Source organism: Euprymna scolopes, chromosome 8 (assembly GCF_053919585.1).
Source record: "Euprymna scolopes isolate OS-2025 chromosome 8, ASM5391958v1, whole genome shotgun sequence".
In the NCBI taxonomy this organism is placed as follows: domain Eukaryota; kingdom Metazoa; phylum Mollusca; class Cephalopoda; order Sepiida; family Sepiolidae; genus Euprymna; species Euprymna scolopes.
Window position 1 is genome coordinate 128,195,420 of NC_136489.1, and position 14,145 is coordinate 128,209,564.

Below are 14,145 nucleotides of genomic sequence, written 5' to 3' on the forward strand. Positions count from 1 at the left end.
AATCAGGGGAATTAACTCTAATTTTCAAGTTATTTTCCCTGAATGAATTTCATCAGAAAATTATAGAAATACAAATGCGAAAAGTAGTAATATAGGGGGATCAATCCTATGCTAGTTTATAGTTTCTAATGTCTGTTGCAATATCTACTCAATTGAAAAAAGATATCCATATTGTTCTCCGGAATTTCTGTTTGCTACACTTTTTAACATAACAATTAAGTAGAATAAATTCTGTCAAGATTGTCAGTTCCATATAGAAATGTTGATTTAATTTGAATAAAATACGCATCAAGTGCGCTTGAAAGCCAAATCACAATGTAATATTAGGAAAATAAACAAATATTTTACTTGTTTGAAATTTCTAACAAATATTTTGGAGCTAAACTCCATCCTCAGTATTTTGTTTTCTTTTTTTTCTCTTTTATTCTTTCTTGACATGTAAAATTGGAGAAAGAAGTTTGTAAAGAGCCGCGCGTTGTATCTCAGTGGTTGTATTTTGAAATGTTGAAACAGTGCGTAGGCAACGTGAGAATAACGTCAAGGGTGTGAGTTCCATACAGAAACGTTCATTTAATTTGAATAAAATAAAATATGCATCAAGTGTGCTTGAAAGCCAAATCACAACGTAATATTAGGAAATAAATATTTTACTTGTTTAAAATTTATAACAAATATATTTCGGAGCTAACCTCCATCCTCAGTATGCTGTTTTCTTTCTTTTTGTTTTTTTCTTTTCTTCTTTCTTCCCATATTTTAAAGTTGGAGAAAGAAAAATCTGTTTTTCTATATGGAACTCACACCCTTGACATCATTCTCGTGTTGCCTACGCACTGTTCCAACATTTCAAAATACAACCACTGAGATACAACATGCGGCTCTTTAGAGACAGACTTTTGTTTCTCTAACTTTACAACATGGCAAGAAAGAAGAAAAGAAAAAAAAGGATCTGAAATGGAACACGTACATCAAGTCTGTTGCCAAGGTCGCTGGAAAGATGGTGGGATCCTTCTACCACTCCAGAAGATATCTCACTACTGATGCAATTCTTTATCTATATAAAAGCCAAGTACGTCCAAGGATGGAATACTGTTGCCATATCTGGGCAGGAGCTGCTAAAAACAGCCTATCCTGCCTTGACAGAGTACAAAATAGACTTTGTGGCTTAGCGGGGGATGCCCTTTTCTCTACCCTGCAACCTCTCCCCCACAGAAGAGACGTTGCAAGCCTATCCTTGTTTTATCTTTATTTCCATGGCAGGTGCTCGTCTGAACTCCAATCTCTGGTCCTCCCTCGCCAATCTTTCACGAAAAACACCCGTCTAGCTGAATCCACTGTGAAAAATTTTCCCCACTCTATATCTGTGCCTAAATCAAAATGCGGCTTCCATGAACAAAGCTTCTTTCTTAGAACTGCACGCCTGTGGAACTCTGTTCCGTCTGCCTGCTTCCCACCGGACTACAACTTGGATGTGTTCAAGTCCAACGTTAACAAATTCCTAATGAACCGCCCCCTTAAGTAAACACTTCATCAAATCTCCACACTAACGTAATGTACTTGCAATAACCCTTTTCCCTGAGTGGCTTCCGGGCCTTGATAAGTGGTGATCACTGTGCAAAAAAAAAAGGAAACAAACAACATACTGAGGATGGAGATAAGCTCCGAAATAAATGTTATAAATTTCAAACAAGTAAAATATTTGTTTATTTTCCTAATATTACGTTGTGATTTGGCTTTCAAGAGCACTTGATGCATATTTCATATTATAGAATAAATTCTCTTTGTAATTTGTAATGGCAAAATGTTTGCCAAATGCTATCATACCAAGCATTAGCAGCAGCTAACCTGAAATACTGCTTCTAAACAAGACAACAGCTGTTTTTTTGTTTTTCCAAAATTACTATAATTATATCAAAGTGTTGGTAAATTGGCAAGCAATGGATTCTGACAGAATGAGGGATTTCCTAGCGATAATTGCTGCTAGTTGATATTCTTAGAAATTCACTTGCCAGAAAATTGCCTGGTGAGAGAGAATGGGGTGAAAGCCATGATTGAGTAAAACGCAGTCGTGTTTATTTAGGTAAAGGGAAAATTTGAAATTGTCATGGCAAAGACATATTGTTTTCAAACTAAGTTAAAGACGTTCATTAGCATATTTAACTTAGTTTTAAAACGATTTGGTTCTAATTGGACCATAAAATTGAAACCTTAGCATGCAACTTGTTTAGTTCCGTTGTTTTACAGCATATCAACCCTTTTTAGGTTATTTAATGCAGAATTCAATAATTTTGGCAGAAAAATTTACTAAGCTCCAAGTTGTTTATATCTTCAAATGTTTATTCATAGTGTTTAGTTTGGTTATTTTTTTTTAGAGGAAAATTGATTTTTGTTTTTAGTTGGGAATCACCAGTTATCAAGGGCCGAAGGCCACTAGAGGATAAGGATTAACGAATCTAAGGTAGTAGTGTAGTAATCGTTAATGGTGTAAATTGGGTAGAATTTGATTATTTATGGGGACGGCTCAACAAAAACTTGTTTACATTGGATTTGAAGGTGACTATGTTGTATTCAACTGGGAAGTAAGCCAGTGGAATAGTGTTCAATAGAAAGGCAGTTCTGGGAAAGATGCTTTGTTCATGGAATCTGCGTTTAGATTTAAGCACAGATAAAGAGTAGGAGAAATCGGTACTCATGCACTTATTGATACATGCTGAAATAATAACGTTATCATTTAAAAAGCCATTCTTAACATGGGGAGGGGAGTTTTGTACCTATTCTGTATTTTAACCTTACAATTGAATAAAAAAAAACATATCATAGAACTTTAATTAAACTTGAAAATACTATTTAAAAAATAGCGTGGATCAGTAAGTGCATTAGCACCGAGAAATCTTATATAGTGGTTATAACTAGTAGTGTTTTTATGAAAGTTTGGCAAAAGGGAACCATAGATTGGAGTTCAATCGAGCATTTACCATGAAAATAACAATAGAGCAGAGACAGGTTTGCAATGTCTCTTCTGAGGGAAAGAGGTTGGCGGGAAGAGAAAAGGGGATCACCTACTAGGTTTCAAAGCCGGTTTTGAACTATCAAGGCTGGATATGGTGCACTGAACTGTGGCAACAGTAGTCTATTTTAGGGCGTACCTGACTCTTGTACAAACAGAAGATTGCATTGGCATTGAGATACCTACTGGAGTGGTAGAGTGATCCGACCATTTTTCCAGCGATCTTGGTAACATATTTGATGTATGTGTTCCATTTCAGCTCAGTAGTGAAGGCCAGTTCCAGAAGCTTGTGAAAAGCTTTCCCAAGACGAGAGCCATTCATTTCAATTGTGGCATGATGGGGGTCAGAGTGATTATAGTGAAAAGAGAGAAGTTTGGTTTTAAATGCATTAAAATTAATCAGTCACCTTTTTTCCCCATTGCACCACGTTCTCAAGATCAGAAAAGAGAGAATCAAAAAGATCTTGGTTATTGCTGGCCTTTGAAGTGTTGCCATATATTGTGGTGTCGTTTGCATAAATATCTACGAATAATCTAAGAATGTGATTTAGGAGATCGTTGATGAAGCTCAGGAAGAGAGTTGGGCCGAGAATGGAAACTTGGAGGATACCAGCATTAATATTATAAATTCCCTATCAACAACTTCTCTTATTAGCCTATCAGAGAGAAAGGATTTAATAATTGAGAGGACATTTCCAGCTATTCCACAGTTGGTGATCTTGTGAAGTAGACCTTTATGCCATACTCTATCAAAAGCCTTTGATATGTCAAGAACTATTGCTCTAGAAAGGAAACCTTCGTCGAGAGATTCACTAATCCTGTGTGATAACAGTTAGTCCATCAACTGTAGACCTCACGGAATGGAAACCATATTGCATGTCACTTATTTTTGCTGAGGTGGTTGACCACTTCTGTTTATCACAGATTCCAGCAACTTACTCATGACGCACAGGAGACCGATTAGTCTGTCCCGAGAGGGAGATGATCGATTTCCAGAATTTTTAAATACGGCAAATACTGGTGAAGTTTGTCAGGATGTTGAGAAGCATTTCTCCTTAAGGCAACATTTAAAAAGCTTTGTAAATATGGGAGCTAGTTTCGGTTGAAGCTTTTGGAGCACTATGACTGGAATGCTGTCAGAACCAGTTGCTTTATCGGAATCAAAGTTTCTGATAAGCTTGCCAACATCACATAGATATTTGCATGTCGCATAGTGTGTTTTCAGTCACAGGAGGAAATACAGGGAGTAAGCGGGCCTTGATCGAAAAGGGTAGCAAATTTGCAGCAAATTTCTTTGCAAAGAGTTTTGCTTTGTCAGATGCTGACGAAATAAACTCCAGTCCATTGATGATGATCACGATAGAGGACGGACATGGCTCTGTTCAGGACCATATTTGTTATTCATCAAAACTGGTGGGAACCAAGCCACTGCTTAGCTACTTTAAAATTGACGTGCTGAGCATACAAATCTCTTGCATTCTTTATTACTCTTTTGCAATGCTGGCAGTCCTAAAGGTGGCTTTAGTTTCACAACATCTGTTATGTTGTAAGTAATGGGAATAGTGATTTCTGTGTGTAATGGCAACAGCACATTCTGGGGTGAACCACAGTTGGCTGTCGGATTTTTACTGGACTTTATTGGAGGGTATGAAGCGGTCTATACCAGCAATTAGCCATTCAGTTAGGTCAGATACTATGTTTTTGACTTTGCAGAACATGACCAAGTTTTGCAGAGGGAAACGAAAAAAATGATATCATGTTTGGTGCATTTTAGGTCAGAAAGCCAGTATCTTTACATAGCCTGATCTGATAGTACGAAGCACATGAATATAACGATAATAATCAAAATGGATTCATCTTACATCGTAAAGATGAGTTCCCTTTAATTATTAGTCTCTTAAAGCTTTATCTGAAAGGATATTGGACCCTTTGTGAGTGCAAAATTTGTTGTGAAGATTCAGTTCTATTCAAATTATAATACTCATTTTTTTAAATATATTTTACTAGCAGGGGCGGGGGTTAAAATAATAACAAAAAAAGTTTTGGTAGGTAAGTATGAAGGATCGAACCCGAACCCTTGAGTCGAAGTTGGAAATTAAAGTTTGAAAAAGAAAAACGTGCGACATTAACCATTGGGCCACCACGATATAGTAACAGAAACATGTTTGAATTTATTTAAGTATTAAGAATTGGCAGGTGCCCGTACTTAATGAGGTCAACTTTGACTGCGGGGGCAGTATTTTATTTACTGCAGGGGTAGCATTTTTTTTTTTTTTTTTGTTTCCCCAAGATGTTGTGGGGGAAACTAGTTCCCCATAAACAGGGGATTGTCCAAATTGAATAGCAATTGTCTGATATAAGGAGAAACTCCACATTGATCAAAGCCGATTGCTTTCGGACGTTTCCGGCAATCGTAACCAGAACAATGCTGCCAGAAGTAGTTTCGCTTTTATTATACAAAAAAGGCAAATCTAGACGCAGTGATTGAAAAATGTTGAATATTTAGCTTTTGAAAGTCGGGCAAATAAATAAACATGCGACTCCCGTTCATAACTCGCAGATATTATGATTTCGACGTGATATAAAAAGTTGTAATGAGCGACGGCCTCGAGAAGTCCAGCGAAAAAAGCCTTTTACAGACAAACACAAAAAGCAAACATACATACACACATTTTCACTTTTATATTTATAGAAATGATCAATGAAATTGTGATTGATAAAATCTAATATGCTGAGGATGAAAAGCATATGCACTTTGAACCTTTACTTAAATGTAATTCTGATAAGAGAAGTGAACGGCGTTTTGTAAAATTTAAAATGTCAATCCATGTCAATGAGACCATGGTACGTGTTTGAAATATGTAACATTTTTTTTTAAGTAAATAATTTGTACTTTAACTTTCACATTTTTTGAAATCAAGCACTTTAATTTCTCTTTAACATATGAGGCAATTCTTTGAATTCACATAAAAGTTGGATTAATAGCTCAATAGTGTATACATTACTAAAACTCAAAATATAATTCATTTTGAAATGAGGCAGAAACAATTGACTAAATTAATACAAATTCAAAACATATTTCAATGAATAAATATGAAAGTATTTTTTTTTTTTTTACTAATCCAAACCATATTAATACCAAGACACCTTTTTAACACTATATATAGTGATTGGAAAACACCCAAACAGTTATGGTTGTGCTTCATTTGTATACGTCTTTCATAAACAGTTTCTAATCTATATATTAATACGATAGCATGTGTTATTTATTTTGTGTGTCACCTGAGTGACTGTCGTTTAATTGTTATGGACTTCCATTTTTTGTAATAAATAATTTCACTAAGAATTCTTCATAAGTTTTGGTTTCAATTTCGAAAGGAACTCAAGATATATATATATATATTTTTTTTTTCATAAGTTTTGGTTTCGATTTAAGCTGATGTACCCAAGAGTCATATGGATATATTTTTTATTTCTGAAATCGCAACTTTATAATATATAAAAATCAATAGAACATTAATAATATATACTATAATAATATATACGAAATCTGCAAGAATTAAAATATCATATTTAAGCGTACTTTATGACTGGGCCATGTCAGGCATCCCTGCTAGCTTACATAAATACTTTTGCAGTTTTAACAAAATAGCTACAATAATATCAGAATGTCTCCATTTACGCTGAACAGAATGACAATATATTACATATGAACGAGTGCTCTGTGGAATTTCTACAGGTCCCGCTAGTAAATTAAGTATGATTAATTTATAACTTTATTCTATTTTCTAATATATATGCAATAGTTTTATTCATATTAATATTACTCGAAGAAATATTAAAACAAGTTAATGAAAAAAGAATAACGTTTCATATTACAATTTTCAGTTAACTTTAAACACATTGAAACTTGCATCTGGGTACATTTACACATGCCAAAAACTTTGATTACTTTTAAATTATTATTTATTTATTTTTTTAATTCTTTTTTTAATCCAATTTTGACGCTAAACAAGGCACAGTACCACTTTGAAGTAGGGGGCTACTACCGGAGACATAAGTTATAGTACTGAAAAAGCACCAACCAGAACTTGCCCTCATACTTACAAAACTGTTTAAGTATTGTCTTAAGGAGAAGTGCTTTCCAACACCCTGGAAAACCTCATCAGTATGCCCTGTATTTAAGAATTCAGGTGAAAAGTCATCTCCCTCTCAGTACAGACCAATAAGTCTCCTGTGTGTCATGAGTAAGTTGTTGGAATCCATATTAAATAAAGAAGTAGTCAACCACCTCAACAGAAACAACCTTCTTAGTGACATGCAATATGGTTTCCGCTCTGCAAGATCTACAGCAGATGTGCTAACGGTTATATCACATAGGATTAGTGAATCTCTTCACAAAGGTTTCCTTTCCAGGGCAATTGCTCTTGACATATCGAAGGCCTTCGATAAGGTATGGCATAAGGGCCTACTTCACAAGATTTCCAGCTACGGTATTACTGGAAATGTTTTCTCAATCATTAAATCATTTCTCTCTGATAGGTTCATATGAGTAGTAGTTGATGGGCAGAAATCAGAGGCTCACAGTATTAATGCTGGAGTCACAACTTAATTAGGAATATTTAATTGTTTGATTTTACCAATCGACATTCACTTTTTTGGATAATCATTTCATTATATAACCAGTTTTTAATAAGGGAATTTAATTTCATTTTTATGCAACTATTATATTATACTCAATATATAGTTAGTGATTTCAAAAGTAAAAAAAAAAAAAATGACTTAGAGGCCATCAGCTAGAATCGAAACCGAAACATAGTTATCATTTGAGCTAGCGTCAAATGGATAAGAAATAGTAAAACATGAACTGTATTTAATATATAAATATATATTTGAGCATGTGTACAAATAACACATTTAGTTGACTTACATCTGCCAAATTCCAATTTTTTTAAATTTGGACCCTGTAGCAGTGATTTTTACTGACTAAAAATTCAGAAAACAGTCCATATAAAAATGCAATCATTTGACCTGCCTAGTGTTGCTCTGTGTGTGACCTTACACGACCTTAAACCTCTGATCGCGGCCCAGTTATAATCTTACCCCTGGGTCGATACCCAATTATGGCTATCCTAGTCACCGGGTAATTAATTATGTCGACTGGGCAACCAGGTCTGCCAACCGTTGGTACGTCGCGTCACCCAGTGAGTCCTCGTCAAGGCGTTGGAGGACTCTGCTCGGTTGCACGGTCCTCAAGGCCTGTTCTTCTTGATCGTCTAGTTGGTCGTCCTGTTAACTGGGTGTTCGTTGACGGGAACGGGGTCACAAGTGGCAAGTAAAAGAAATAAAGTTACATGGAACAACAGCACATCAGTAAACAAACTCCAGAGGTTGGTTGATATATAATGTATTTAGGAAATTCATAAATGATTATCTACAGACGTATGTACAATTGAAGATTAAATGGAAGCAAGCAATTAGATTTGTGAATGAGCTTCTTGTTGTTGAAATACTCGGTCGGAGTTGCGGACCGTTGTAATTATCGTTAAGATGTTCTGGCTGGTCTCTTCCTAGGTCCTCTGAATTCTATTAAGTTGCAAATTGAGCTCTCTGGCGACCAGCGAGGGGGAGAGAGAAGTTGGGTGGCTGGGTTCCTCTGCCGAGACCTTTTGTCTCTGTCTCTCCAAAGATCTCTCTCTGTCTTCTCTCTTCTTCTATCTCCTTCTATCTAATTAAATCGAGTTTTACAGATCTTATATAGTAAAACCCTTGAATAATGACGACGCCTACGTTCGTCTTCGACCAATCAAATTGATTGATAACAATCCACCTGATTCCTTCTCATTGGGCAATTTGGCCTGTGGCAGGTATTATTTTTCCACCCCCAATTTCCAAAATCAAATTGACTCCTCCCCAACTTGCCTGACCCCGCCTTCTCGATAATGTTTTTTTTTCCATATTATCAACTGATAATCAGAGGAAATATTATTTTTAGCTTGTAATAGATCACCAGATTTCATGTATTTAAAAATATCCATTTGATCTCCTTTCCTCTTTGAATTATTTGTTTTGTAAAAACATCCGTGTGATTTTAAAAAAAAAATGTTCTTTACATGTCAGAATTCCCCTTAGCGCCCAAAACAATTTGCCAAAAGACATTTTTAGATAAGTCATAATTGGAAATAAACACTGGCTTGCTTTTGAAGTCCTTTGTGCATCGGCAGATTTGAGTATTTCCCCAAAATATTCTATTTACGCCCAAAACATATTATCATTCTGAAGTTTCTCAGATAATACATATTGAAAAAACAATTCATGTCGAACCTTGGGCTGACGTCATTAATTCTTTTATCAGGCCCGATCTGTTTCGTGTGTGTGTGTGTGTGTGTGTTTCTCAGATCAAAAACGATCCGACATTTCACCTGTCAACCACCACATTTCAAATCTCTGTTTCGGAATATTTTGTGTTGGCTCGTTTAGTTCAAACACGAGCGTATTTTGGTTAAAAAAATGTTTTAAGTAATCTTTCGCTTTGAAGTTTAGCATGCGATTTCTATTTTTATCCTCCGACCGTATGGTACTTCAACAACAAGATTTTGACACATAAAAATATTAACTAAAAAAAAAATTTTTTTTTTTTTCTGTAACCGGCGTTCGCCCGGGATTGAATATTACATTTAACACAAAAAACGTCACATCGACCCTACTGATTTGATGTGGCCTCTCTTTGGTATTACATGTGATCTTGTGTCGTGGAGGAGATGCACTTTGAAAAAAAAAAAAAATGGAGATAAACAGACACACAGACATAGTGAATTTTATAAATTAGATTACTAAATTATGAAATAAAAATTGATTTTTTTTTTGTCTGTAAAAAAGGCTACAGCTAATTAATTGTTCTCTAGAGTGCGGGTATTTCTTTCCTAGTATATATAAATATATAGAGGGAATTAAGAAAAAGTAATCAACCTAAGCTCAAATGCAATATTTTGACTTCCTGTTGAAGAATACTCTTTGATATTTACTGTTTATGCTTGCTGATTTGGCATTTATATGCACTTAAATTTCCTCAATTCTTTCGTTAATTTCTGGTAGCCTGGAGGTAGAATACCAACCTACGAAGTCAAAGATGACTTTGTGACTGGTTTTGAATCCTGCAGCTGGCAGTAATTATAACTTCTTACAATGATGATTGTGTAAACATGAAACACTAGTGTCTGCAGGCATAAAAATAATTGTGAATAATTAGTAAAAAAAATATTATGGTTATATTATGATGAGATCCCTGGCGACACCAGATGATCTTGCTTTTCAAATAGAGGAAGAGAGGATGGGAGAGGATGAGGTATGGTTATGCTGACACTTGGTCAAGGAAAAACAGATGTTTATGAGAGAAGAAATAGTAAATATTTCAATAAGAGAAAAAAATATAAATAAATATGATAATAGATAATAGTTGTTCTTAAGCGGTTTTAATTTCCATTTTGTACTTATGTAGCGATAGGAAGAGGCAGGGATGTTCAGAGGGGGTGGAATATTTCAATGGGAAATAAATAAATAAATAAATAAATATGATAATGAGATTCTCGAGTTGGCAAAAAAAAACAATACAGGTTCGTTTTCTGGTTTAGGTTAGAACAACAATTCAAATTATTAAAGAAACAATGTTCTGTTGAAAGGTATGTGGGGGGGGGATGTGGTCTCACTGGCCGACATCTATAGGAAGTTAGGGTCAGGAAAAAAAAGGAAAAAGGGTCGCCAGCCAAAAATGTTTGACTCAGATGACATATCACTCATGGAAATAAATAGTTATCGCTTATCACATCAGGGCCGGGGTGGGGTTTTTAAGAGAAAGAAAAACGAGAATTTGTTCCTATAATACGGCTGTTATATATCTGTTAACAAAGAAAAGGTTGTTTTTAAAACCTTTGTTGAGCGATATGGAAGACAACTGGGGTGAATAATAACTCCTAATTACATACGTTAACACCTCAGTGCAATGAGGGTTAAAAATTGGTATAGATAAAGCCGAAAGGAGGAGTAGAAATTAGGGAAACAGAGAGAGGGAGGAAATTCAAAAGAAGAAAAAGGGAGTACAAATTAATAGGATAAAAAAAGAAAGGGAGAGGAAGAGAAGAAAAAGAAAGAATAACTCCAAAAAGGGGGAAGGAGGAATTACTGATTTGATAAAAACAAGACACTTGGTTAATTGGGGTCTTCTTTTCGCTTGAGCAGTTGATCCCTTCCCGTGGACTGACAAGGAAAGAAAACTGCCAGCCCCCTAGGTTGAATGACTAGGCCCGTGTGTAACTTATTTGTAAAGTCGAAGACAATAATCAATTCTATGTTAAGAAAAACCAATTAAGTTTTGACTTTCTTTGATTGGAACGCCGTTGTGAATGCAAAATATTTCTCCGATAGCCCAGGTGACAGTTGAAAGCTGATTTGGAAGCGGAACCGGAGAGCGACCGACGACGACGGCGAAGATGAATTCAACCACTAGACGAACCCACGGGTGACGCCACAGGTATCGGCTACAGGTGCATCTCAATCATGAGCTTATGCACCTGAGCTGCCCTGTAGGGGTTACAATATATATGATATATTAAATATGAATTAAGCAATGTTGGTTTCTGTAAAGCCTTTTTTTTCTATACATTTTAATAACACAAATGAAATAATCAATTTTTTTTATCTTGGTTCTTGGATTGAAACGTTTGAAGAAAAATGATGTCTAATAGCTTTAAAAGGATGAGTATATTTATGAGTTTATATAGGGATGATCATGGAATGAACGTGCAAGTAACTCCAGGTGTTCACAAACTAGGTTAGAAGATATTAATAGATATTTACGTGGCCTGAATTTGCGACCCGATCAATGGTGGGTACTTCTGCTATTGCACATATCAAGAAAGAAAAAAAAATGATTTTTTTTTAAACTTCTTTTCACCCTAAACAAGGCATAATGCCATTTGGAATGTAAGGGGATACTATTTGGGATTGTGTTTAACAGGGAAGTGTGAGGAATCTTCACATTACATTCAAACTTCTACAGGTTAATACAGTCGGGAGGCAGGAAAAAGGAAGGGAATTCCAGATTTTAGTAGTCTGAAGAAACTATTAGAGTAGAGGGCTTTCCGGCATTTAGAGAAAACAACAGTTAGAAAGTGGGAGTTTACTGCTTGTCAGGTCATTCGGGAGCGCGCACATTGTGGAGGGCATAAGTGCTACGAGTTCATCAGAGCACATTCGATTAAAGTATTTGTAGAACAGACACAAGGATGCGACATTACAGCGTTGAGACAGAAGTTGAATCCTGTCAACAGTTAACCTATTCAACAGTCAATGTATTAGATTTGAGGCTCATTTTTTGGACACTGTCTAAGAGCGAGAGATCTATTGGTGGATGCACCAGCTCAAATGTGGCAACAACAATGATGATGGCTAAGAAATGCTGACCTTCAAGAAATTCTGCATAAGCCAATGCTTGACAGTAAGTAGGAAGTGTAGCAACATAAGTAGCAATGAGTCTCTTTTGTCCATTTCTCATCAAATGGTCAACATAGCCTTTGAGGATCGCATTGCAATGGTCAGGCTGGAAAGAAAAGCAAAGAAAGAATTAAGTATTTCATGAATTAAAGTAAATCTTTTAAACTTTGAAAAGAAAAAAAAAAAATCACAATATGGTTAAAGTTAATTTAGAAGCTTAAGAATAGGACATTTTTGTTAAATATTAAAAGATATCCAAGAAAATTTCAGTATTTACATAATGAATTCAGAGTTTCACTGGAGACTTCAGAGATTGACAAATGTTAATGAACTTCACTGAACAAATTGTATCGATCACTAGCTTTTAATTTTTTATGAAAAGTTATTTAATGACATAAACTATTGTTTTTAGCTTGCATTTAAGTGTATTCTGTAATGCTGTTTTGGTACCAAAGTACCATATATTTAATTACTTAGTTTCATATTCTATATATATATATATATATATATATATATATATATATATATAATATAAAGCTGAACGTCTGTGTGTGGGTCTGGTCACGAATAGGCTCCTATATGGTCGACTATTATAGAAAACTGATCACATATAATGATGTATCGAGACACAGGAATGGGTATGTTTGATCTGGCATAATGATGATTCATTAAAATTGCGGGGTCTGTGTACGTGCCTGGTCCACAAAAGTATGGAAATAAAATTTAAAAATTTAAAAAAAAAAAAAAACGTTTACAAGTGTTTTTGATAAGTATGTTTTAACTTAAATAGGGATGGTATAATAAAATTGTGGGGTCTGCGTTCGCGCCTGCCTCCATAGAATGAAAATAGGCACAAACTTTAATAAAGACTTTTCATATTTATCTGCATAAGTATACTTTCATAATTATGTTTCAGTTTGAAGAAATATGGTATAATAAAATTATGGGATGTTCGATCGCGCCTGACCTCCATAGAATGGAAATATGTCACAAAGTTTAACAAGGTTTTTTAATATAGATCCACAGAATATTGTGTAAGTGTTTCAGTGTGAACAGGTATAGTATAATAAATTATGGGGTTTATCTATTTTATTTTTACTTTCATCATATTTTGCTTTGGTTTTGATACCCCCAAATTCGAAGCTATCTCTTTACAACCCTTCCTTTTCATAACCTATCATACTTTCATAAATCAGCGTCCATTTTCTGTAGGCTGTTTTTGAACCCAGTCAACGACGGGTACTTTTGCTAGTAATAGAATATGGAACAAATTGTTTTAAGCTAATCCTAAACTAATCCTTTTAGTAAAAGGTAAATGAAAAATATCCAAAAATTTTCAAATGAAAAGTTATGGAAAAAAAAAAAGGGTAAAAGTTAGAACTTGATTTAATTGATAAAAAATAATCTGGCAAGTAGCAGCACCTTTTTATTTGTATATTCCAGTAAAAATCGAAGCTTGATTTGACTTTCTATGCTTGTAATTGGAACGAACTATGTAACGAATGTAAATTTATGGATAACTCTTCCTAAAAAGCACCACATATATTACTTTCAGTCTTAGATTATGCAAGCGTGTTAGCATTTTTTTAAAAGAATCATCACCAGACACAAAATATCTAAATGAACTATGCATGGATTTATATATCATGTGG

The 14,145-nt window shown here is 34.8% G+C and overlaps 1 protein-coding gene across 1 annotated transcript in view; it reads right to left on the reverse strand.

The window, feature by feature from the left end:
- Window positions 1-14,145, reverse strand: part of LOC145283767 (nuclear pore complex protein Nup107-like) — a 124,046-nt gene that overhangs the window by 26,374 nt on the left and 83,527 nt on the right. The window contains exon 19 of the mRNA XM_080132823.1: window positions 12,464-12,599. Coding sequence (XP_079988949.1) covers window positions 12,464-12,599 — 136 coding nt within the window. The remainder of the gene's footprint in view (window positions 1-12,463; window positions 12,600-14,145) is intronic.